General features: G+C 39.2%; 1 protein-coding gene across 1 annotated transcript in view; it reads right to left on the bottom strand.

The window, feature by feature from the left end:
- Nucleotides 1-27,465, bottom strand: part of USH2A (usherin) — a 579,889-nt gene that overhangs the window by 427,117 nt on the left and 125,307 nt on the right. The window contains exon 20 of the mRNA XM_044449731.1: nucleotides 14,677-14,907. Coding sequence (XP_044305666.1) covers nucleotides 14,677-14,907 — 231 coding nt within the window. The remainder of the gene's footprint in view (nucleotides 1-14,676; nucleotides 14,908-27,465) is intronic.

A 27,465-nucleotide genomic window follows, 5' to 3' on the forward strand; every position in this document is an offset into this window, starting at 1 on the left:
GTGAAAACATTGACTGAAAATTTAATTTGAGTTTAGGACTGTTCTGTGCATGGAAATGAAATAATCTTGTTCTTAAGGATATATGCTGCATTCCTTTTATTTTCATAGGATAGGTTAGATACCCAGCTCCAAGATCAGAAAAGAATCTACACTCATACTTCAAGTGCAGTTTGCCTGGGGCTGCCCATGAATTCACATCAACCATGGCAGCCATGGGCCTGTCCCAGTTGGTCTCTGGGCCGACACATTCTGCTGAGCGCACACTTGATTCTATATTCAGCTCTGAACAGCTGGTTTTGAATACTGAAGTTTCTGTTCCATCAGTCTTGGCTTGGTCAGATCATTACCTTCTCAAGGCTAAGATCATCCCTCCCCCCACACACAAACATTTTTGTGCCCCTGTAGAAATGATAGACCTATTACAATGGTCCACCCTGAAGACTTATGGATTCAATAGGTTTCCAGTCAGCAGTTTACAGCTTAGGAGGTTCTTCAGCCAGTTTATTTATTTATTTATTATTTATTTATGTAAAGTTTTTATATGCCATCCCCATTGCTACACAGCCTCGGCACGGCTCACAACAGCCTCGGGACGGCTCACAGTTCTGCTAGTGATCCTGTCATGTCCCTACTCACAAAACGGAATCAGGAGTTGACAAGGGCTTTAGACATGTTTGGCCCTGAGATTTCTCTCCATCCTGCTTCCAAAGAGTTCTTTTGTAAGAAGCAGGAAGGACAATAATTAGGGCAGCAATGATGGAAATCTAGACTCATCTCCAACAAACACTTCATAAGAAGTATCTTCACTCCTATGGACTGGTGATAGGGTTTCTTCTCTGCTTGTATTGCACCTGCAAATTCACATCCAGTAGAACTGTTTAGGGTGATGAGGGTTTTGTCTCAAGCTCCAATTTATTTATTTAAAACTTTTGTACACACCCTATTCATAAAAGTCTCAGGATACCATCTAACAAATTTTAGCACCATCAGTTGCTTACTGTGACATTTTTAACAACCATTTTCTCAGATAAGAGCCAAGCTTGAGGTGATTGTGGGATGGAGATCAACACAAAGGTGTCCAGCAATTACAGGAATAGGGTCATCCTAGATCAATTTCAATTTGTAAGACCTGATTATGTTTACAAACTGCTTGGACTGGTGAGAAAGACCACCTACCCTCTAGATCCATATCCATCTTGGCTGGTAGTCCAAGGTGTGGAAGCACTGAGGAAGAGATTATGCCTTATCATAGATGTCTCCCTCAGAGAGGGTGGAGTTTCTGCCTGCCTATTGTATGGCCCCTCTTCAGGTAACCTAATTTGAGCTCACTGAACCTTGACAACTTTAGACCAGTCTCAAACGTATCATTTCTTTATAAGATGATTGAGAGGTCAGTATCTTTTTGGTTCTAGGCAGTCCTGAGTAATACTGATTTTCTGGACCCATTTCAAACTGGTTTCAGAGTGGAATATAGAGATGAGATTGCTTTGGTTTCTCTAATGGATGATCTACAACTCAGAATGGACAGGGGAAGTGTGTTTCTGTTGGCTCTTTTGGTTGGTTCCAGCAGCTTTCAGTACTATCAGTCATAGTATCCTTCTGGATTGTCTGAGGGAGTTGGGATTGGAGCCATTGCTTTGCAGTGGTTCTGTTCCTACCTCTCAGGTTGGTTCTAGATGGTGATGCATGGAGACCATTGCTTCAGTAGTAAGCAGCTGACTAGTGGAGTCCCACAGGGCTCCATTCTGTCTCCAGTGCTGTTCTACATGAATCTCCTGGGAGAAATCATCCAGGGGAGCAGCTCTAGATATTATACTGATGCCACCCAGATCTACTTCTCCTGATCATCATCTGCTGCTTCTTTTAGAGACAGTGTCTCCTCTCCAAAGGACTGCCTGAAGCTAGTAATGGGCTGGATGAGAAAAAACAGATTAAAGTTGGATCCAGACATAAAAGAGGTGCTTGCTGTTAAGGGTCCAAATTCAGGATTAGAGGTGTGTCAACTAGTTCCAGAGGGGTCATACTCCCTGAAAGGTCATTTTCACTGTTTGGGGGTGTTGCTTGACCCAGCCCTTAAGTTGTCAGTTCAGCAAGTAACTATGGTCAAGAGTGCCTGTTATCAGCTTTGGCTGATTTGTCAAATGCATCCCTTCCTGGAGAAGGGTGACCTGCAAACAGTAGTGCATGTGTTGGTAATTTCTAGGCTTGATCTAGGCAATGCTCTCTACATATGGCTACCCTTGTACCTATTCCAGAAACAGCAACTAGTTCAAAATCCAGCAGCCAGGCTAGTCTCTGGGACATCAAGGAGTGACCACATATCACCTATTTTAAAGTCTTCACAGTGGCTGCCAATACGTTTCTGGATACAGTACAAGGTGTTAATAATTTCCTTTAAAGCCCTTCCTGGCCTGGATCCAAAATAACTTCAGGAACCCCTTTGCTCATACTTTCTGTCTCACCAGCTATGGTCTTCTGGGAATAATATTTTGAAGTCTGCTTCTGTAAGATTAAGATCAACTACCTAGTGCCCCTAAGCTGTGGAGTCATCTGCTGGAAGAGATGTGTAAGATTTCCCAAATCCCCACTTTTAAGAGGGAGTTAAAGATGAACCTCTTCTGACAGGTCTTTCCAGATTAGTTCTCATGTCAGTTTTATTTAATATATTTAATCCTCTTAGTTAATTTTACTTCCTTATGGTTTTAATTTCTTGTAAACCTCCCAAAACCTATGTGAATGGAGCAGTTAATAAATACTAAAATAAATATAATAAAAATAAATATCCCCTCCATTCCCTCACAACCAGCACAGAAAGAATTATATTGGCTGTGTGTCTGATGTTGTAAGAGTGACCTTAGGGGTATGGGTAAGGAGGCATTCTGTTGGTTGGGGATGGGGGGAGACTGGGTCTACCAGGATACAGTGCATCTTGGTGACATGTTAGTCTCCTTCCTTGTCTGCCCATGTGCCTCAGCTAGCAAGCCAAAACTGGCCATCAAGCTGATTTTCAAGATGTGATGAGCATGGGCTTGAAGACCACTTCCTTGTTCTACTGCCTGCACAGAGTACCCATAACCCTAGTCTTCAGCTATATAGGTTATCTGTTCTGTTCATATGCTTAATGGCTTTTATAAATCAGAATATAATATGAAAATGGTATATAAAATCTTTGCCCCCCCCCATATGTTTTAAGTTGAAACTGCAATGGTGCCAGTGTCTGATCTCTCCCCTCTTTCACTCAGTCATGCACTGTTTGGCTATTTCACTGTAATTTTGCTCAAAACAGGAAATAGCAATAAAGTGAAGGCAAGACTGGAAGATAGTGATAGTTGGTGATTACTGGATCAAAGACCTCGGTTAGATCAATACAAAAAGCTCTTCAACATCGATTAATATCCAGTGCTATAAAATCTAACTGCTTACCTTGTGAGAAAAGCTAGTGAAATTAACAGGCCAAAGTAGGTGCACAATTATTTAAATTAAAAGCATATCTGCTTTTAGCCCATGAACTAACTCTCTCTCATCCCAAATGGTGGTAATTAAGCAGCCTAAAGACATATGTTAACATACCATTAAGTATCTGAGAGTTTTTTTCCATCAGCAGTTTTAAGAAATTGGGGTTTGTGATTAGAAGCTTCTCTGTTTATGTTCTCAATTAAATATAAAATATTGCAGCCTTACTATCCAAGCATACAGACCTCTCCAAGTTCAAGCAATTTCTGTTTAGAGATAGACAGAAGGCTTGAATGAGTGTACCTTTTTCTGTGTCCCCACGTTACATCCTGCCTTCAAAATAGCACTGATGAAGCAATTATTGCAATGAATGAATCTTACATTAATTTAATAAATTACATTCCCAGCACCTGAATTATATTGCCTATATTTTTTGCATTCATTCTAATAACTATGCTAATAGTACTATTCCAAATTCAGTTATTTGCTTTGCATCAATATCTAAGGTTACAATAAATCTGTCATTTTATGTTAAAGGATCAAGGGGGTCACATCCTGTATAAATTCCTCCTGAGCCCATCAGGAAAGGACTTGAAATGTGAAAAATGATTGGAGAGCTAAAATAGAAATAAACATGATCCCATATTATTCAAAATGCCAATATATGTCAGAGATTATTGTTTTTATCAGATCATTTATGTTGAACTATTCATTATCAAACAGTTTGAAAATAGTGCGGTAGAAGAAAAGATAGCCCATAGCTCAAAAACCTAGATATTCTAAAAGGTGATATTTGATCATAGTGTTATTACTGAAATTATTTTGGCTAATTTTTTCTTATGTTTCCAAGGGAAGGTAATCTTATGTTTCCAAGGGAAGGAAGAATTAGCTTGATAAGGCTAGCAAAGTTTCTTTGGGGTGTTCTTTAGCTTCAGTTGCATGATCTACGCAATTTCCTATACCCCACCAATATTCAGAACTGGACAATGGTTATTTCTGTAGTGCTGAAAAACTTTGAAGTTCACTTAAGAGTAGATTATCCATGAGGGTCAGTTTGGGAATCTACATGTCTGAGTCCTTTTTCTGAACATGTAGCATTAGATTCTCCTTCATGGATCACTGCCTTGTCATGGTGAAGGGGCTTGCAAAGCTCAATGAGGCTATGAGCTATGCCGTGCAGGGTCACTTAGGAATCAGTGAACTAAAATGGACAGGAATGGGTGAATTTAATTCAGATGACCATCAGGTATACTACTGCAGGCAAGAATCCCTCAGAAGAAATGGAGTAGCCTTCCTAATCAATAAAAGAGTAGGAAAAGCAGTACTGGGATACAATCTCCAAAATGACAGAATGACCTCAGTTCAAATCCAAGGCAAACCATTCAACATCACAATAGTCCAAGTCTATGCCCCAACCCCTGGTGCTGAAGAGGCTGAAGTTGACCGGTTCTATGAAGGCCTACAACACCTTCTAGAATTAACACCCCAAAATGTTGTCCTTATCATCATGGGGGATTGGAATGCTAAAGTAGGAAGCCAAAAGATAACCGGAATAACAGGTTTGGCCTTGGAGTACAAAATGAAGCAGGGCACAGGCTGGTAGAATTTTGTCAAGAGAATAGGATGGTCATAGCAAACACTCTTTTCCAACAACCCAAGACATGACTCTACACATGAACATCACCAGACGGTCAACACAGAAATCAGATTGACTATGTGCTCTGCAACCAAAGATGGAGAAGCTCTATACAGTCAGTAAAAACTAGACCAGGAGCTGACTGTGGCTCAGATCATGAGCATCTGGTTGCAAAATTTAGGCTTAAGCTGAAGAAAGTAGGGAAAAGCACTAGGCCACTCACATATGACATAAATCATATCCCTGATGAATATACAGTAGAGGTGACAAATAGATTTAAGGAATTAGATCTGATAGACAGAGTGCCTGAAGAACTATGGACAGAAGTTTGCAACATTGTGCAAGAGGCAGCAACTAAAACCATCCCAAAGAAAAAGAAATGCAAGAAAGCAAAATGGCTGTCTGAGAAAGCTTTACAAATAGCTGAGGAAAGAAGGGAAGTGAAAGGCAAGGGATAAAGAGAAAGATACAAACAATTGAATGCAGAATTCCAGAGAATAGCTAAAAGAGATAAGAATGCCTTCTTAAATGAACAGTGCAAAGAAATAGAAGAAAACAATAGAACAGGGAGGACCAGAGATCTCTTCAAGAGAATTGGAGATATGAAGGGAACATTTCATGCAAAGATGGGCATGATAAAGGACCAAAATGGCAGGGACCTAACAGAGGCAGAAGAGATTTAGAAGAGGTGGCAAGATTACACAGAAGAACTATACAAGAAAGAGCTTAACGTCCCTGATAACCATGATGGGGTGGTCACTGACCTCGAGCCAGACATCCTGGAACATGAAGTCAAATGGGCCTTAGGAAGTCTGAGCAACAACAGAGCCAGTGGAGGCAACAGTATTCCAGCTGAGCTATTCAAAATCCTAAAAGATGATGCAGTAAAAGTGCTACACTCAATATGCCAGCAAATTTGGAAAACCAACAGTGGCCACAGGATTGGAAGAGATCAGTTTACATTCCAATTGCAAAGAAGAGCAATGCCAAAGAATGTTCAAACTACCGCACCATTGCACTCATTTCACATTCTAGCAAAGTGATGCTCAAAATCCTACAAACTAGGCTCCAGCAGGATGTGGACCGAGAAGTACAGACAGGATTCCGAAGAGGGAAAGGAACTAGAGATCAAATTGCCAACTTACGCTGGATCATGGAGAAAGCTAGGGAGTTCCCGAAAAACATCTACTTCTGCTTCATTGACTATGCTAAAGGCTTTGTTTGTGTGGATCACAACAAATTGTGGCAAGTTCTTAAAGAGATGGGAGTACCAAACCATCTTATTTGTCTCTTGAGAAACCTATATGCGGGTCAAGAAGCAACAGTGAGAACTGAACACGGAACCACTGATTGGTTCAAAATTAAGAAACGAGTTCGGCAAGGCTGTATACTGTCGCCCTGCCTATTTAACTTATATGCAGAGCACATCATGCGAAAGGCAGAGCTAGATAAATCACCAGTTGGAATTAAGACTGCTGGGAGAAATAACAACCTCAGATATGCAGATGATACCACTCTCATAGCAGAAAGTGAAGAGGAACTAAAGAGCCTCTTGATGTGGGTGAAGGAGGAGAGCGCAAAAGTAGGCTTGAAGCTCAACATTAAGAAAACTAAGATCATGGCATCCAGTCTTCTCACTTCCTGGCAAATAGATGGGGAAGAAATGGAGGTGGTGACAGATTTTATTTTCCTGGGCTCCAAGATCACCACAGATGGGGACTGCAGCCAAGGAATTAAAAGACGCTTGCTCCTGGGGAGGAAAGCTATGGCAAATCTAGACAGCATACTAAAAAGCAGAGACATCAGCCTGCCAACAAAAGTGCATATAGTCAAGGCTATAGTTTTCCCAGTTGCAATGTATGGCTGTGAAAGCTGGACCATAAGGAAGGCTGAGCGCAAAAGGATTGAGGCCTTTGAATTGTGGTGCTGGAGGAGACTCCTGCGAGTCCCTTGGACTGCAAGGTGATCAAACCGGTCAGTCCTAGAGGAGATCAACCCTGACTGCTCTTTAGAAGTCCAGATACTGAAGATGAAACTCAAATACTTTGGCCACCTAATGAGAAGGAAGGACTCGCTGGAGAAGAGTCTAATGCTGGGAACAATAGATGGCAAAAGAAGAAGGGGACGACAGAGGATGAGGTGGCTAGATGGAGTCACTGAGGCAGTTGCTGTGAGCTTAGGTGGACTCTGGGAGATGGTGGAGGACAGGAAGGCCTGGAGGAGTGTTGTCCATGGGGTCGCGATGGGTCGGACACGACTTCGCGACTAACAACAACAACATTAGATTCTTGTCACATTAAAATAGAGAAGGTTCCTCCTACAATTAGAGTGGTCAGCGTGATGTAGCATACAATAACACATCAATTAAAGTTTGAGCATTAAATATACTGTATGGCGCAATCCAGATATAAATACTGATGGAAAACTCTTTATTTGGCAGAACTGGACCCTTGACTCAGTTAGTGGCTGCTGATAAATTTTTGCCATTTTCAGATTTGTGTTCCAAATATGATTTCCCTGTTATGGCAAGCCAGAAGAGTGTTCCCTGGATGTTCATTCTTTGAAGAGATGTTTCTACAGTCTGGGAGTGCTTCCTGAAGGCCCAAAAGAGAGAACAAGATCATGTAGCCACATGGGAGCTGCTGGGCTGGAGACTGCTCTAAGTGAAGAAAGAAAGACAGACAGACAGACAGATCCTTCACCCATTGCCTACACTTTTCAAAGTAGCCAAAATCGAGTGTTCCACCCAAAGTAGAAAATTATTTAAAATTCTTTCCTCCTTAGACTCTTTTCTAGAGTTTTCATTTTACATCTCACCTCAACTGCCAAGAATGAAATATTCAAAATATTTGGCACATCACTCTTAAAACACTGAATAATATGTCACATTGAAATGAAATTTAGAAAATGAACAGGCAATTTGCAAGCCTCCAGATTTTGTTCTACTGCTCTAGTTAGGGAGGTTTGAACCTGAAGTTCAAACATATGCAAGGCTATAAGTTGCCCAATTTAGGTTTAGAATATTACAATCCAATCCTATAATTGTGTACTCCAAATTGTGGACTATGAATTTGAACTTACTTCAGCTGAGTAAATTGCAAGGAGTTGAATGGGACTTATTCCTACATGGAAGGAGAATACTAGTAAGTGCACTTCTTGTATATCCACATAACGATTAGAAGGAAACTAGAATAAACCAATGTCTGGCGTGTTTATGTGCATGTGTGTCTGTGTGGGAAAGAACCAAGTGACCAACTTTTAAATTATATATGTGAATGCATAAAATTAATATGTAATGTAAGTTTGCAAAATTTTAAGATACCATTTTTCACACATCAACCTGTACGGTATAATACTGACACAGCTAAATCCTGACTGATTGTTTTGACAAAAATAGCACTATTCAGTATACAATCTGATTGATTTTAGGCCATAAGTACTTAAATCTAATAGGGACAACACATTTTAATCCTCTTCTCCCACCCTTTTTTAAACGCTGGCAATCATTCAGTTGATAAGGCTCATCATAGTTAGACAAGATATTAATTTGATCTTTCTGAAAGATCAATTGTGGGATGAATCATGCCCTGATAATATTCATAGGAACGCTTCATGGTGATATTCATGACAGACAATTGAAATCAATGAATGTCTTGCCTTACTTGTTTGTTCAATACACTGCTTGTTAGTTCCATCATGACTGTCCTCTACAAAAACCACAAGGCAGCAATGAAATACATCACATAAGCACTGAAAAAGCAGAAGGTTTTCAGACAGCAAAAATACTGGAATACAATATTTTACAGGACGTTCCTTTTGGGAGCTTGGTTTCCCCCTTCATACCACTGAAACTACAGACTGTTCTTTGGCAAAAGCTCTTTAATTACCAGCATACATCTAGTAAAGCAAAATCAGCAAAGAAAAGCCTCTGAGCATGCACAGAGCCTCTGAGCATGCACTGAACCCACACTGGAAACACTCTTTTTAAGCAACCTTGGACCCCACCACTCTGGGAGGGCCCTTCTGGAGGCAAGCCATTCTCTTAGCTGTATGCCACCCCTCTAGTTGGCTAGCCCTTCTCTCTCAATGCCACCTCATGGTGTCAAGGATCATATTAGGCTTGTCTGGCTCCTGGGGCTCTTGTTCCATGCCCCCTCCCAGCATTGCAGATGGTTCAGGGTCTGCCTGAACACCTGGAGAGGATAACCTTGAAATACCCCTCCATCCTCTCCTTCTTGATATCTAGAGGCCCTGTTTCTCAGGGCTTCTCCTTCTCTTCCTCCTCCTGTGAAGAGTTCAAGTCTCCCTGGCCTTGAAACGTGCCAAGAATAACTGCTTCTTTTATTCCCAGTATTTCCTAGTCACATCTACTCAGAAGTAGGCTCCAAAGTGCAAGGGAAGTGTGAACAGGCTTGTAGGCTTAGGCTGCAAAGTTTATATACTCACTTATCTGGGAATGCCCCACTGAGCCTTACTTTTGAGTAGACACATGTCAAATTGCACAGTAAGGTGCAAATGCATGCACGTTTAGACAAAAGAGTCCAACAACCCTGAGCATTCCCCAGCCAGCTATGCTTACTCAAGATTCTGCAGCTGTCAAGAGCAACACCCTTCCTAGATTTACCACTTAGGAAAACTGAATATGGCATGAAGTTGTATCTCAGTGGATCTAAGTTCCAGTTTTATCTACCCCTTGGAAGTCTATGTAACTGTAAGTCTATTCCATCTTACAAGTAACCAACTGGCAACCAGTGCTATCTACAGAGAATGATACAGTTAAAACTGATGTTGGATTAATCTTTTCAGTCCTCATGTGGACATCATGTGGGGCAAATTATTTAAAGTATATTTCCTTGTAGTTAATTCAGTAAGAAATGGGCAACACAGATGCTGCCCATGGAGGTAGAGGGATGATTGTGCACTACAGATTCAAAAAAGCAGTGTAGCAATTATTTTCTGCACCAAGGCTCAGCTCTAGGACATGCTAACTATACAGAGATTACCTTTGCACATGTGCAGAGCTGAATTTCTTCCTAAATAAATGAGTCACTAGAACACTTTGTGAAGCAGCTTTTCAGACTAGAGAGTGTACCTTCCTTCTAATGTTCCATCCCATAGAAGTGTTTGTTTTTAAAGATCAAATGCACCATCTCAGGATAGAAAGCTATTGTTTCATAGTTGCACACTGTCATAGAATTTGTTCCTCTGCAAGTTCTATAGCTCCTTGCTCAAATTTATTTTTCTTCCCCTGAGAAGATCTGAATGGGCGCTTAGAAAGAGACATTTTACAAAGCATATGCAATTATAACTATTGTTACAAACAAGCAATCAAATACTAGCTGTAGACAGTGAAGACATATTTGTTTTGTTTTTGCTCTAAAAAGTGAAAGCCCGACCCTTATTAATAAATTACTGTGATCATTATGAGACATTAAAAAGAAGTAACAAAAGTTCTTAAAATAAAAGTACTGGAGGATTTGAGGTTCGTTTGGGTTTTGTTCTGAAATTTGATTTTGAATACATCCAGCAAATTGGCCTTTGTACCTTTGTGTGACTCTTGTAACCCTTACAAATATCCGAAAGAGCATCTTTGTGAGCATGGCTTAGCATTAGCACAGGCATTTGTCTTGCTGCAGTCATTGATTTAACATGACACTTTTCTGCTGCTGTAATAGACACCCAGATTCAACCATCAGCACCTGGCATCTTTGGGCAGCTGATGGGCCTCCAGAGCCCTGACAGGGCCCATCACTTAGACGGGCCATGACCCCCTTTAATTTTTTCCCCCAAGCTTGGTGCAGCTTTCTCTATATGCCTTTTCAATTCCCTGCAATTCCTATGATGTAGTGTTGCTCTAGGGCACTGGGGAAAATAAGAATGGCATGGAGCAATGCTCAAGGAATGCTCACTTTGGTCCCGCCCTCAGAAGACCACTCGCACGCTGCTTCCACAGCCCTAGAGACCCTTTTTTCAGGACAAACCCAGACCCAAACCTGTTGCTATCTGTGCTTACTGTCAGGAGGAAGCTGCTGACTCTTGATAAATGTGGGCAATAAATGTATACTTTGGCAATGAGCATTTTAAGATGATTTTAGAACCATGTTGTAATGCCAATGAAATCTTGTATAGCAGGCCTACCAAGAGGTCCATTTAAAATTCATTCTTTAGTGGAATCGTAGGTATTTTATACAAAAGCCTAAATAAATCTGAATTTTTCAATGAAAAGAGAAGATAGAAAAAAGCAAATGTTTCATGCAGATAAAAAAAATATGTCTGTGCCTTAACAAAAACATTCCTGTCTAAGAGAAAAAAAAAATATTACCACAGTAACACAGCCTGGTCAGGGTCAGCTCGGCATATTTGTAGCATAAGTCCCTGTTGTGCACATTAGAAAATGTCTTAAGATGTTTTGTCACAAAGAAGCACAATTCACTTTGTTGTGCTGGATCACTCCTTTTCAAAGTGTTTCCAGTTCCCCTCTCACCCTATCTTTAGGCTTCTTGGGATTAGGAAGAAGGAAGAAAGGAAATGTCTTGTTCAAGAAGGAAATGTGAATTCATTTTAAGTGCAAGGCCACAATTCTAGCCAAAAAAAGTTCTAAGAAAAAATGAAGGGAGGTCTCAATCCTTTCTTTACTGAGGCCAGCCAATAGTTCATAGTGGGACATGTCACTGTCAATGAAAGGAGAGCAAAGCACAGGTCAGAATGCTTGTTGCAAGGCGTCAACACTCACTATGCGAGTATTCACATGTCCACTGAAGCTGGTGGGGGGTGGAGGAGCCAGGTGTGCAAACTCAGCTCTACAGGATAAGAGGGAGCAAGATGCAGAAGACACTTCCTTAAAATATTCCAGCTACTTCATCTATTCCCCCAGCTTTCAGTCATAGTGTATTAAAGGTTGTACATGGCATTGATTAAATATGTGCTTCCCTAATAATGATCTTTGCTGCTACTTTGTTCTTCCAAACTAGTCATTCCAGAGTCTGACCTGCAGAGGTGGTTTTAGAACAAGTGCAGGGGGAGCTGTGTCCTCTGATGAGATCCCTTCCAACAGTTGCTTATGTACTATAGCTGTGTACTTGTGTGTGCAGAGTGCAGTATTTGCACTGCCACATTTGCTCCAGCACCCTGCAGCTAGTCCGTTTGTTCTGTGCAAGCAGGATGGGGTTGCCAGTGCATGGGCCATGGGCATTCATGTCTGGATGTTCCTTCCTGGTTGCTACGTGCTGCACTAGGTTAAGGGACAAGCAGTCAGGCAAAGTAGGCTTACTCTGATTGCCCCCCAATAGAGTCATTTTCCATTTGCCCACACTTGCAAAGCATCATTTTTAACATCATAAACATTTCTACTTCATTGAAATCCAGTAGCTCTTGCGTAATTTATTATCCAGTCTTATGGATATTTACTCATGTTTTATTCAGTGAAACTTATTCTCAGGTAAGTATGCATAGAATTTCAACCTACAGATGATTCCACAATCAGCACACCTGAAGCAGTGCTCTTCAATAACTGGATAAAAATGGAATTCAAAACAATGCTCCACACATAATTTGTGTGGTGAGGAGAGTCAGTGTGGTATAGTGGTTAAGAGCATGGGACTGGGACTCAGACGAGCTGGGTTCTAGTTCCCGCTCAGCCATGGAGCCAACTGGGTGACTTTGGGCCAGTCACAGACTCTCAGCCCAACCTACCTCACAGGGTTGTTGTTGTGGTGATTAGATGGAAGAGGAGATGTAAGCTGCCTTGAGCCCTTTGTAGGAAAAAGGCAGGATATAAATTGAAAAAATAATTAATTAATTAATTAATTAATTTAATATCAACATTATTTATTCTAATTATGAACTCGGGCACTCTAAAGTCAACTAGGGATGTCAGAAAAATCTGAAACCAAATTCAAATGACTTTGGAGTTCTATTAATTTGACTCATTATGTAATAATAAGAATAATAAGAATGCATTATTTGAGTCACATGAATGTTACAGACTTGCAGACCATTTTGTTACTTTTCAGTATGCAGATTCAGTCATACAAAAGTTACTGGAAAATATATAACTATGGATCCATTTAAAATCACACACAGAGACACACATTATGCATATCTCAAACCTCTTAAATTGCATAGCAGCCATAAGTTACATAAATTGTTGTGGAAATTTTTGCATACTTTGCCAAAGTTGCAGGGGAAGCTAATTCCATCAATGAACAGACACTTCAGCAAAAGGTGGCTGACAATTTGTGAAGCACACATGGAATGGATTAAACAAGATTTGTACATCCCTAGTACCAACTCACTTGGAGACAAAGCGAAGACAGAGAAAATCAAGAGAATCAACATATTCCGAATACCCCGCATTATTGCAGAGGTAGAAAACCTTTTTTTTTTTTTTTTACAATCAAATTGTCCCCCTGCAACACATGCATACGAACAAGTCCAATAAGGACTACAGTGTTCAGTGGTCCATGAGCTGTGAATTCTGCACATCAATTGGAAAAGGGAACTAATGCAAATATGGGGGCTGAGTCTGCTTGAGTCCCATATGCTGTCTTGGAGGGCAGCATGGCTGGCTGATTGGAACACAATTGTTAGAGGATGGGGATGCCCAATAGCCACACGCTGTTGCAGGTACCACTTGTTCCAGGACATTTTCACCAGTGCCCTTCCCCATGGTTTGCACATACTCCTCATGTGAGTACAATGCATACTCAAAAGTAGCAATGATAAAAGATACTTCCAATTCTAATTGAGAGCCTTTTGTTTGTTAGCTCAGACCATGCTTATCTTTTCCTATTGATCTGACTAGGTTATTATTGATTAATAGGCTCTGTTGGCTCCCTGAATGGGGGTCTCTAAATGGTTTCAATCCAAGGCCAGTTTCACTTCCCACCAGGTAGGGAGGCTTTACTTATTGTTTCGCTCACTATTTCCCCCCATTCTGTTTTTTTTAATCACCATTTTGCTATTTAGATTCCTATTTGCCATTTGAAACAAGTGAAAAAATGACTAATTAAAAGGAAGGCCCTTCTCCTACCATTGAGAAGATAAACTAGCAAGGGAACATTCAGAGGACCCCAGTGTGGATTGGAATAGTATCCTGGGCTTCTCATGCCCAAAAAGGAGGGATGAAATGACATTTGACCCCTAAAAAGTGAATTCACTTTGTACAGGTAGTATTACAATGGCATATCATTAAAATTTGCAACAATAAGGTCTGAATAGAACCCAGAATGATACTGGGGTTTAATCAGAAAATACTAAAATACAATGGGAAAACCTGACTATAATGGCATCTACATAATACCTCCAGCGCGTTTCTGGAGGCCAGATGCAAGGGAACAAGACTGGTGGATGGTTTTGCACTCCTTTTCTGCTTAATGGCCTTGCATAGGAAACTATTTAGGCATCTGCAGGAACTGAACTCTGGACTAGATAGATCTTAGTTTGGATCGTCTTATGGAAGTATTGTAAATAGCAGCAAAAGAATGGCTGTTCCAGAGAAAAGGTCATTTCCACAAGCATCCTAAATATCACTCTGCACTCTAAACAGGAGGCATTTCAGTAAACAGTGTCAACCACAGGCTCCTTACCTGTAAAATATGCATTTGCTGGCAGAATAGAACTTGGAAATTTATAATATCCATTTCCTGGGAAACGAATTCCTTTTATTACAGTTACATTTGATGTTGCTAAAGATGCATCCATTCTCTCCAGCTGATAGATTGGAGGAGGCCCATTAAGTTCTTTAGGTTCATCCCAACTTATCTTTATTACTGTGCTGTTTACTCCTTCAGCAGAAGGGGCAATTAGTCCTCCTGGTGCTATTCATATAAAAAGCAGAAGAAGAAAAATAGAAAAAAAGATTACAGAATAAATTTTGGAGTTTTATGTATATTGTCCTAAAGGAAAGATGAATGTTTCTATTTATTCATTTATTTATATTCATTTAATTGATAAAGCCCAAAGTCTGACTGAATAAAAATATCTTTGCTTGTTGGAAGAAGGACAATAAAGATAGAGCAAGCTTTGCTTTCCTTGACAGGGAGTTCAAGAGCCTAAGAGAAGCTCTCTATCACATTCTAGGCAAACATCTTTCCAATGATGGCAGGCAGAAAGAAATGTCTCTCCCAAGGATGTTAACCTGGGCAGGCTTATAAGGAGCGATGCACTCTTACAAGTTGCCAGGCTTGAGTTGTATAGTGGACATAACCAATAGTACATAATTTAAACAGACTAGTACAGAATTTAAACATAGCTTATCTACAAAAATACAGCACAATTAGCAGATTATAATTAAGAATATTGAGAATGAGAAATAAAGCTTCCATTTGAGTTGAGGAATTTCTCTATGGCATATCACCATCTTGTGAAGTCTCAAAAAGCACAAGGTAAATTGAATTTAAAATTGAATTTGAATTGAGGCAAACTTTCAAGCTGGTTCATACAGCATGAATTGGAGGGATAAGTGCCAGAAGTAGCCAGGTATGTGTGCAAAGTCGTTCATAGCAAGGGTGTGCTATCAACATATAGGTGGTGGGTAACATGAACTGCTCATCCATTCCCTATACTAGTTCATAGCATTACCCATGAACAGGATAATAATTAAATACCAATGAGGAAACAAAGAAACGGAGCAATGCTGAGCCTTGTGGAGATCTCTCAGTCCAGGGAAGTGCAAGTATGCAGGGAAGGATCATGCCTATGAATGACTATTACTCAGAGATGTTCTGCCATATCTATAAATCATGCATCGATGGGGTTTTTATGACTAGTATTCTAAATTGCATAGACAAGCTTGTTAAGCAGGAAGACCTTTGTTCTTCCCCCTTAGAGTGTACAAATCTGTACTAAACGTAATGAAGTACATCAACTATATATCAGCTGTCCTAGACCACTTATATTGTTTATGCAATCATCTTTCAAACTTTATTAATAAAATTCAGGCTTTTGTATCTTGGGGCAGCTCGCTTGCTGACAAGATGATTGGAGCTACAATATGAAGTTAATTTCAATACAGCTATTGCACAATCACAATATTACTCTACCCACTCAGTACCCCAAGAAAACACTACTTTGTAAATCTATCATGTGACCGTGCTTTTGTATTAGGCAAGTATGTTGCATAGATCAAGTACAGGTTTTCCTGTGATTATAGGCACAACATTCTTTTTGAGAATATTAACATATGCATCTCCAAAATTCCTTTGCAGTGTTGTGGCAAGATTTTGCTGCAAAAATCTTTGTAATAAATGAGTAACAACACCTTAAACATTGTTTCATGCAAGACCATTAGCATTTCTTTTGCTTCTTCATATTAACCTGTAGTATGTTGCTATTACTTTTCCTACAACATGATAAAATATTACTTTTGGCAGAGGGAATGGTGGGAGACAAAAACCCACCAACCGTGCTGTGCATTGTAAATTCTTGCTTGGACATCATTTATGACTTCACAATCTAATTAGTATCATACTGCTATGTTTGAAATTTACTGTGTCGAAATTGAAGTAGTGCAGCGTGAGGTCACCAGCCTTCCTTGCATAAGTAGAGCAGAGCACTAATGAAATGTGGTATTAATGCACAGGTATCAAAAGAAAACATGGCTTTACAATGGGAACTTCACCTTTGGAGCAAATCAGTCTATGTCAGCATTTTAAATGTGAGTGCCGAGGTTGAGTCCCCTGGTTCAGTGTAGAGTTGCTAAAGCAGAAATACTCATTCTTTTGGAAATGAATACACATAACCAACCCTTCCTGACAACAACAATCACATCTCTCATAGAAATCATCCCTTCATAAATGAGAGTTGCCTGCACTGTAATTATAGCATCTTTGCTACCCAAATCTGAAGCTTTTATGGGGCTTGTGCAATTAACTACTTAAATGCATTGTAACACTTGCTTCTCTGACAGGAAAGTATTGATTTTTTAATCATTTTGAAGTCTACTGTAGCACAAATAAATGTACTACAGTTTCAGTTAATGCACTGTGTACATGCATTAAACACTAGCATGACACAATTTATTATTTTGTGATATATGGAACAGAAACACAACCTTTCAGAAAGTAACATCTTGGTGTAACATTATTATTGTAACTACCATGTCTTTAGTGATTCAGAATTGGTGTGTGCTGATACACCCAGCGAAGAGTCCTTGCTGAAACGGGTGCATTTCAGTCAACAATTCAGACTGGAAAACTTCAGATCATAAATCTGCTTTGGAGGACTCCACATCACTGAATTCTACCATAAAGCTACTAGGGACTAAAAGCCGCAGTATAAGCTTGCTAAAGAGGTCACAGTAGTACCTGTAGCAGCTTTGTCAAAAGAATACACCATATTTTTTCCTATTTAAATTTTACACTAGTCTGTTAAAACACATGTCAAAGCATACTATATTTTAGTAGGCTGAGCTGTTTTAAATATTTTAATTATGTAGGTTTTAAAAATTTCTTCTTAGATAACATAAAGCATATATATGTTAAAGCTATAGTGTTATTTTAGACACTCTTGTTTCTGCTGTGTAACAGAGAGCACTAGAAGAACCAGTGAAACAGATGGTCCATACTATTTTGTGTTAAAGATGTATTGCATATAGATGTTGCTACACAGGTAACTAAAAAAAAAGTTTCTTCTGTGTGCATGTCTGTGTGTGTGTGTGTGTGTGCGCGCGCGCACGTGTGTGTGCACACACAAGTGCCCATGCACACACATCTGCATACAGGAAAGAAAAATATAATTGGTGGTGAGTAAAGCGCAGTTAACTTTGTTTTGTTTGAAACGATATCATTTTAGTTTTAGAAGCTAAGACAGATGCCAGCATTTCACTGCGAACAGATGGTAATTCCATCTAATAGTGCATCTCTGTATTAGTAAGGTCTGTTGTGTATACAAACAGTAATAAACACTAGGTGAGGATCAAAATAAATTTTAATTGTTGACATTAAATTCTGGCAGCCATGCTTCTAAGGATAGTGTATTCTTTTCGCAAATCTGTCAGGTTTACTAATGCAGCTGCTGAAGCTTTCCTATACAGCCTGTCAGTTTCTAAGGCTAATAAAAATGCATTTGCATTGCAGTTACAAAACCTTAACCGGTCCACTTCTCCTTCATGCTTTTATATTAGAAGGAACCCCTCAATGAAATATAGGTAGTATGTTTAATACAGGGTTTTTCTTGGCTTTAGCTTGCAGTATGCTCCTTGGGTTTTCCTTGTACTAAAACCCTAAATAGCAACACGGTCTGATAGCACTTGGAACGAGAGTCACAAGGGTACAGTTTTATTTATGCTTTGCATCTTTAATTAGAACCCTAATGTTTTGAAGAGCTACTTGAGGAATTGCCCATTTTAAAAAAAGAACTCCTGTGAAATGCACAATTTCAGTTTGTAAGGAAATGTGCAATTGGACACTTGTGCTGATTGACTTGAACTGGAAGTCACTCACTTACTTTCATCACTCTAGCATCTTAATTATTGTTAGGACATGTTATAGTGCATAAGATCCCAGGAATGTTTTTATTATAACTAACAAGTTAGCAAAGCAAAGTACACCATTTTGCTATTCAGTTTCAAAATAACCTTGTGAGGCAGATCATTAACATTTCCAATTGTGTGGAATAGGGGTGGATCTTGAGAAAAAGAAATGTCTGAGAAGCAATTTCCTATGAGAACTTGATAGTTGTATCTGATGGGCTACAATGGCAAATGGCAACAGTAACTTGCATTTATTTGTTTAAGCTGTAACAATTTGACCTTCAGTTTCAAAAAAGTATAGGATAGCTTATAATGATCAAAAGGAATTTTTAATTCATTAAACCATATTCAGTAACAATAAATTAAATAAAGAAGAAAAAGAACAACAATAAGCAGCAACAAACCAGTTCCACAAGTAGCTGTCATCAGTTCCTTAAAAGATTAAAGCAATAAAAAACTCAAAATCCAGTAGCTAATCACACTGCCTAGTCAAGAAATTGAGTCTCCTGCCATGGAGTCTTCCCATCCCTCACTAGCTGCTTGTCTCTGACCACTTCCATTAGAATACCATTTTTTGTCCCTTAGGAGAAAGAAAAGGGATGAGTGAAAAGAAAGGGCCACTGGACAACTGGTGGGTAGAGGAGTGGAAACATCTGGGTTTGCTGCCAGGTGACACCCTCTGGCAAGGGTGTCCTCTTTGGGACAGCAACTGCACTGGTTATACTGCCAGCATACCTATACACAGCGGGATTCAAGCTACCCATTTCCAATACAAAACAGTATGTCTTGAATCACCTCTTTCATACCATTCAGGAAAATCAGTGTTCAGAATCTGTACATAAAATATTCCTCAAATAAACATAACAAGCTTTAAGAGTTCACTTTATTATGAGCATACAAAATCATATTTCTTTATAAAATCAATGTAATGGGTTTTTTAAAAAAAATCTGAAAAATATATTGCTTCCACCATATGGGACAACCAACGACTCACCAACCGATTTAAGATGCAGCATATTGAGCTGACCATATGTTACAGTGCTGTTGAATGGCTGAGTGATTCATGCCCGTCACATTCTAGTATATCAATTAAAGCTCCTTGAAGTCTGCATGATTTGTGTCTCTGTTATTAAACCCTGCTAATTCATCCCACTTACACATCTGTTATAAATCTCTAGGAGTGCTGCATGATTCATGGCAATCTGTGAGCATGGTACAGCAAATTCTTCTCCTTGTAATTAACAGTAAATTGTTTTACTGCCATGCAATGAATTTTTCAGTTATATTGCAAATGAACTCCTAAATGCATGGCTCTTTCCTAAGAACTGACTTATATCATTAGGCAATTAAAAAGTATTGCTTTGAACCAAAAGCTTTTAATCAAGAGAAATACAACTTAAACTCAGCCTAAAGACCATGAAAATTTGACATACTGGCAACAGCATAATTTGTGCAATTTCCCGAGGAATGAAATATGTCCTTTGGGGAGAACAAACAAATAAGTTTTGGCTCTTACAGTGGTGCACAAAGAGCACCCAATCTGTAGCTGCAGAGGACTTGGCAGGAGAAGACACTGAGCAGATCCTGTTTACCTCGGGAGTTATTTAAGTCATCTGTCATTTCCAAATTTCTCAGATTATGTTTCATGTTTCTAATTGTAGCACAGTGCTTATTTTCTTGAAATAAATAATTGGATAATTAACCAAGCAAAATCATCACAGGACTCCAGTGCTATTCAAGAGCTTCAGTCAAAGGTGAAACCAATTCATTTTAGTTTTTCTAGTGCAGTTTCCCGGGGAAGCTTTGATTTTTCTCTCCCCCACCCTGAGCTACTTCTTGGCAGCAGCCTCAAATTCAGGAGTCCATATATCAAGTCAGTATTTTAACAACAAGTAGAATTAAATTCAAAGAAAGGAGACTAATTGAAGTATGGCATCCAATGTATACTGTATTCTCTCTCTCTCTCTCTCTCTCCCTCTCCCTCTCCCTCTCCCTCTCTTTCTGTGTCCCTGTGAGTGGGTATACACACACAGAGAGACACAATAGTAAATGTGGCATTTCATAGTCTGTGCCCCAGTGTATATATGTATAAATGCATGCCTGTATACAGTCACAATATGGAATGCCATATTTGCATGATAATTTCCTCTTTTTAGCATGGAGCAGAAAGTGATGGGCTTAATGAGGGATTATTCAAGACAGGAATGAACAAAATGCATTCATAACTAAGAACAAAGAGTGTATTATGAAACAAAAAAAGGCAACAGCCGAGAAGGAAGGGAATGATTGGTTTATGCATTATGAATAAAAAGGCAGAAAAATATTTATATTAGTATTCACTAATGACTATATATACAAGATTGCTGTAATTAAAATTATAAATTAACATATTAAGAGTGCTTGTTTAATCACTTTGGGTCCCATTCACAATGACAGACTTTTATGTACTTGCATGCAAAGCAATGTGTATTTTCAAACCAGAGGCAAACAGCCTGCGTATTTTACTTTTAATAGAGAAAGAAAAATCTAATGCACCACTAATTACCAGTTAATTGGTTATGGGTGGTTTTTAAGACTGTGATAGAGTATTGTGCTTAAAAACCATTATATGACAGGCAAAACATATGGTTTTCATTGGAATATGTCCCTTGCCAAACTACAGGAAATTCAGACATATTGACTGCTTTTTTAAAAGTTAAATAAAAATGGGGAATAAAAAACTTGCATAAAAATAAGCAAACCATGCAATTTCTACAAGTATTAATAAATTTTATATGCTATTGTAAACTGTCCAAAGAACTTCAACTATTGGACAGCATAGAAACAAGTAAATGTTCTTTAGAATTTATTTAATTGTATTTCAGTTATAATCAAGGAAAGTTGACCAAATAAATGTTGTCAAAAGGAGAAAAAAAAGTAACAGCTAGAAAGCTGTATATGTGGCCATGAAAAGTAGCATGATAACTTTATGCAATGAATGCATATCGGCACATATTTCAGGACTGGATAAATTTGTAAATTTCAGTTTCATATGTTTCTAATAATAAATTTTGTTTTTCTCAAACTCTGAACATTCTTCCAGTTTTATTTGCTCTAAACTTTAATAATATTTTTTTACAAATGCACATGCATTTCTGTAGGGATTTGTTCTAACATATGTATTTCTATATGCATGTCTGTGAAATGTACACAACTTTATCAAGAATTTTTCCTAACAGACTGCATTTTTAAATGTTTTGAACATGCCCTGATATACACTTCTGTCTAGTTTGTTTGTTGAGATACCACACTCAACCTCTGGGGGCCTTCTTCTGAGTGCCAACCCCTCAAGTGACTTGGAGCATAGCAACTAAGTAGAGGGCCTTTTCTTGTGGTTGGCCCCCTTCCTTGGAACAACCTCCCATCTGGGCAGCCCACCTGGTGCCAAATGTGCCATCTTTTTAGTGCCAGATTAATACAGCCCTCTTTTCAGAGGCCTTTAAAGACCTCCATGGTCATTCAAGGGCCTGACACAATCTTCCAGGTGCATTTCTTTTATTCCTGGCCAGGTCTTTTTAGTCTATTATTTTTTAAATGTTTTATGCTATTTTAAATTAGTTTTTAATTCTTGTTGGTGCTTTATCTATTATGTTATTGTTTTTATACTTTGTTGTAAACCACCCAGAGGGTTTCAGATACAGATGGTATAGAAATGTAATAAATAACAACAAGAAGAATTTCATTGCAAAATTTGGGAAAGTACAGATTTTAGAAGGTAACTGAGTTTCATTCACAGAGAGCTGCAAAAGTGTAAAATTCATTAACGGAACAGAATTTGCCCCCATGCCCCAAAATCGGAAGAATGTTGCTGGGTAGGTTTCAGCCCTTGAAGGCAATATGGCCTTTCCCTTCTATTGCTTGCCAGAGTCCAGCATTCAATGGCATACTGCCTCCAAATCTGAAACTTCCATGCAGCAATCATGGCTACTAGCCATTGACTGAGGTATCCAGCTGTTAATGAGCCTTATGAGGCACAGGCCTCACAATGAGATTAGGGCAAGATATACTTAGAGCGATGTGTTTCCCTGCAAATATCAGCCAGACAAGGGAGGGAAAATGCAACATACCCGAAGGACTGCTAGTTACTGTATGAAACTACTTAATATTATGTAAAACAGGTGGAGAGCAAGGAGAGGGACATTTATTCAGGGGTGTCCTAGTTCTGGAATTCTCTTCTGCAAGTTGCTTGCCCAGTTTGCTTTAGTTACCACTGCTTTTTTGTCCAGGCATCTATTTAGCGAACTCATGCTTCTCAGTTGTTGTTTTACTGGACCTTTTATATGTGTATGCATTCTGGTGATGGTTTAAACACTTTTATCTATTTATTCACAACTGGAATCAAACTATGATGCAAGATACAAGATTGAAAAAAGTAAATCAAATGTTCTGTTGAGTCCAAATAGGATGCTCTTTCTTGTGTAAAGGTGGCTCTCTAAGACATGCCAATCTTTCATACTTAAAATGTTGGGGGATGCGGCCCAAAAGCAGTATGGGCAGGTTCAAGTATCACTTCTGCCACAGATTGTTCAAGCAGCCTTAGAAATCTTGAGTTCCTCATTGGTAAAAAGTGACATGTCATTCATTTCTATTTACTTCCATACTTGCCCAGTAGCTGAAGGTTCCAAAACAACATTACAAAAACATTTTGACCTCATTTATAGATAACGGTAGTAAATTACTTAACCCAGAATTGAATCATGTGCCTACTGTGTGTCATTTTGGATGGCAGATCAGAGTTTATTTGTTTACAGTAAAACTCCTAATGCATTAAAAATAGAGACAAATGTACTGTTGGACTGGATAACCAGTAGGATTGCATATTTTAGATTCATGGAAAAAAGGTTTATTATATACAGACCATTATATAACTTTAGCTGCAATCCTAAATTTGCTTGCATTCAGCAGGACTTACTTCTGAGCAGACATGCATAAAATTACACTGTTACAGGATACACACATAAATCTCCACTTTTAAAGTATTGCTTTTAAAGACTTTTAAAATTCTTTGATTGCCTTTTAGTGCTAATAGCATAGCTTCAATGACTGTCACAAAGCCAATGAAAACTGTTTCTTACTCATACTGAAACTCTGACAAATAAATGATGGATAAACATGTTGTCAAACGTAAGTAAGATTTGGGCATTTGTTTGCAAATTCAGGTTTCAGATTTTCCTCAGCACATTTTGGACACCAAATTGTATTGGCCATGTATAAATCCAACCATCCTCATTTATACTTAAAATATTAAGTGTAGGAATATTTAAATATTCTGTTACTACGAGATCAGTCTTTATGTCAATGGAAATCAGGAAGGGTAGAGAAGTGCTCACACATTGCACAAGCACCTTTCCTTGTGCCAGTTCAGTCCTGACAATCCTTCTGTTTGTGCAGGTTTTGCACGGCAACACCTACACAGATGGACCTGTCATGCCCCCTGAATGTCTAAATATTCACTTTTGCTTTGACACATGAGCAAGAGACAATAACCAAATGGTTATCTGCTCTCAGCCACCAGCTGTTCACCATTGGCAGCAAAGACAGTAGGAGTATTTACGTGAGCATCAGTCCCAGATTCTAACCGTGATATCTGATGATTCCCCATAGAAAATAATTACTCAGGTTTTCATGGCTATCATCTGCTCCTTTTATGTGCTTACTTTAAACACCATGTCAGGAAGGACAGAAGTATATTTTCTCCTAATATTACCAGTATAAAAGTGGATAAAAAAATTATATCAGAAAGAAGTGATCAAGTAAATGTTGAAAGCACACAAATATCATGCCAGCACTGCATCCAATCAAATGTGCTGCAGGTAAATGGAAATCCTTTAACTCTTTACAAAGCACACTATGAATCCAGAGTTTTTCCAAAATGAAAGCTTTGCCTGTTTCTCAAAAGGTTTCTTACGCATTTTAAAAATATAATGCAGCAGGTTACTGAATTGTTTCTTCACTCCAGCTTTCCCAGCAAAAGGGTAGCTTTTCTAAACATGCATTAATAAAGATATGTTTGAGGGCATGTTGATAATATCTTTGTTTTTGGACTGTCTTAGTTTTCCAGGTTACAAAAAAGGTAGCATATTAAGTAGATCAGGGCAGAGTCTTCTCTTGTGGCTAGAAAACTTTACCACTAGCTTTCTTCCCATTATCCCATCATATCTATCAAAAATTCAATTCTGATAAAGCTATTGGTTAATCTTGGTGATAATAAGCATCAATCGGCAAATTGGGAATCAACCAGTCTTTTAAATCATTTTTAAAAGACCTTGTTAATTAAATTTTTCTTGAACATCACAATAAAATTTGACACACCAGCTGGACATTTGCTTGATCTCAGTGAAACAAGTTCATTCCAAGTAAGGCTATCAGGACAAAAATGGCCACTTTCCAATCTGGAAGTGATAAATAGAAAAATACTGGCCATTTAATATATCTCAACCTATTGGTCACTCCATGTTGCAGCTGGTCTTCTTTAATGTATTTAATGTGAAAGTATTAAAGGTACTGGAAGGACACAATCTTAAATACGTTGTCATGCTTCAATAGGTTATTTATTTTCAAGAAATTAACAAATAAACCGGTAAACCTGCTTTATCATTAATATCAGCAAAAGATCCTATGTAAATTCCATTAGTTACTTTTCCAACTGCTGATTAGAATGGGTTGCAGGATGGTAAACGACAGAGATATGAAAAATGGGCATTCATCTTATGACAACTCAGTGCTTAGAACTGATACTGAAGACTAAACTTCTATATAATGTCCTATCAACAGTCCTGTTCAGACAACATTTCTACATACGATAATTGAGGGTAATAAAGTCACAACTATTGTTCCTCCTGGCAATGTCACATACTGTCAAGGCTCCACACAGAACCTACACAAGTATCACCTTTTCCAGAATTCATATCATCCACACAGTCTGTATACATGTAAGTTTTAGGTAGAAAAACAAATCAACACATGGAGATAAGTGTCAAAAAGTATAGAAACAACCAGTTTTCTGAACAAGTATAGTCTTTGATTTGCAGCCAGATTCAAATTTCTGATGATCCATAAAGCTGCAAATAAGATTATTCTATCAAGCCTGCCTTCCAACACCAAGAATCTGATCTAAGCTTTTTCATATGGAAGCAAGGATTGTGGATTCAAAAGTCCTACATAAGTGTAATTTTGCTGAAGCCTCCTTTGATGTGATGATTGATCAAAGTATGTAAAATCTTTCAAAATTTTAGTTTCCTCATCGTTGACAATAAAGTTGAGTAATTCTTCCATAGTCATGATTTTTGTTTTCTTAATGATCAGCTGCAGTTGTACTTTTGCACTTTCTTTCACTTTCATCAGGAATGATTTTCACTTTCATCAGGAATCATCTACCAGTAAAATGCTGTATGCTCCACCAATATTTTCTCCCTCTGATCCTAATATCTTACTTTCCCTGTGACATGCTCTGTGTACAGGTTGAACCAATAGGGATGTAAAATATACCCTTGTCAGAAACCTTTGCCTATAGAAAACCATTTTGTTTCTCCATATTCTGTCCTTGTCCACAATACAGGATACACATCAGGACAATCAAGTACTGAGGCCTATTCATTTCTTTCAGAAACATCCATAGCTTCTTGTGATCCATACATTTAAAGGCTTTATTGTAGACTATAGGGCACAGACAGATCTTCTGAAATTCTTCAGTGTGTTCCAGTAGCCAATTTATATATACTATATGATCTGCATTGATTAACAAAGCTGTTTGGTACATTAGTACTGAAAAGTAAGTTTCAATGGGTTCAGTGGGGCTTACTCCCAAGTAAGTAGTTATACTATTGCAGCCTTAGAGCGAAAATCCTATGTCACATATCACTTATGCAGTTGGGACGTTCATTGCCTCTCTCCCTACACAGCACCCTGTAAGTGCCCTCAGGTCTGTTCAGAAGGTCCCCAACCCTCTGCAGTAGATTTGGGCATGCAGACAGAAATAGCCGTGTTCTGCAGAAAATGTGTTCACCATGGAAGCAATATATCAATATACAATTGTGCAATGATATCTTGGTCTTGACATTTGGCCCAGTATTACTTCCATGCTGAGTGCATTTTCTACAGAAAATGCCAGTGTAACTTGCATTTAAATACTACATTGCTTGCCTTAAATACTGCAATACTGATAAGGGACTGATAAGGCCACGCTCAGCCACTGCAAGCCCTTTTGGCTCTGGCCTCTTGGCAGAGCAGCAGAGCAGCAGAGGCACAAGCTGGGAGAGAGTGCTGAGTGGCCAGGGGACTGGCGAAGGCAAGGTAGGGGCTGGGCAGGAGAGCAGAGGGCCAGGAGCAGCAGAGAGGAAGGGGGGTGGGGCCAGAGAGGCTAATGCAGCCAGGAGGAAGCAGACAGGCGGGGCCACCAGCCTGAGGGACAGATAAAGCCGCGCTCAGCCGTTGGCGGTGCCAACAGACGCGGCACCAACAGCGACGTGTTAAGGGCAACGCGACAAGGGCGTCCCTTAGCTGCGGCCCGGGCTGTCTGGACACTCCCTTCCCTGAGACACAGAGGTTTGTTTGTTTGTTTGTTTGTTTTGTTTGTGCTGTGCTTTGCTTTGTTTTTCTTCCAATTTAAATTTAAGTTTATTTTATCCTTGTGTGTGTGTGCGAGTGGGTTTTTGTCTGGGAGAACTGGGCAAGTGAGTGGAACTGCAGGACTAACAAGGCAGGGGACCAAGGTAAGGTCTCAGAAGGGATACCGATGGCAGACTAGGAGATGGCCTTGGCGGGAGTCACGGATGTTGCTGTCCGCTGCGACAGTTGCGACATGTTTGCCCTTCTCCCCCAGGAGAGGCAGGGATGCACTTGCCCTCGGTGCAAGATGGTGACCCTG

The sequence above is a fragment of the Varanus komodoensis genome, unplaced genomic scaffold (genome assembly GCF_004798865.1).
Source record: "Varanus komodoensis strain SLA01 unplaced genomic scaffold, ASM479886v1 scaffold1, whole genome shotgun sequence".
Lineage (NCBI taxonomy): Eukaryota > Metazoa > Chordata > Lepidosauria > Squamata > Varanidae > Varanus > Varanus komodoensis.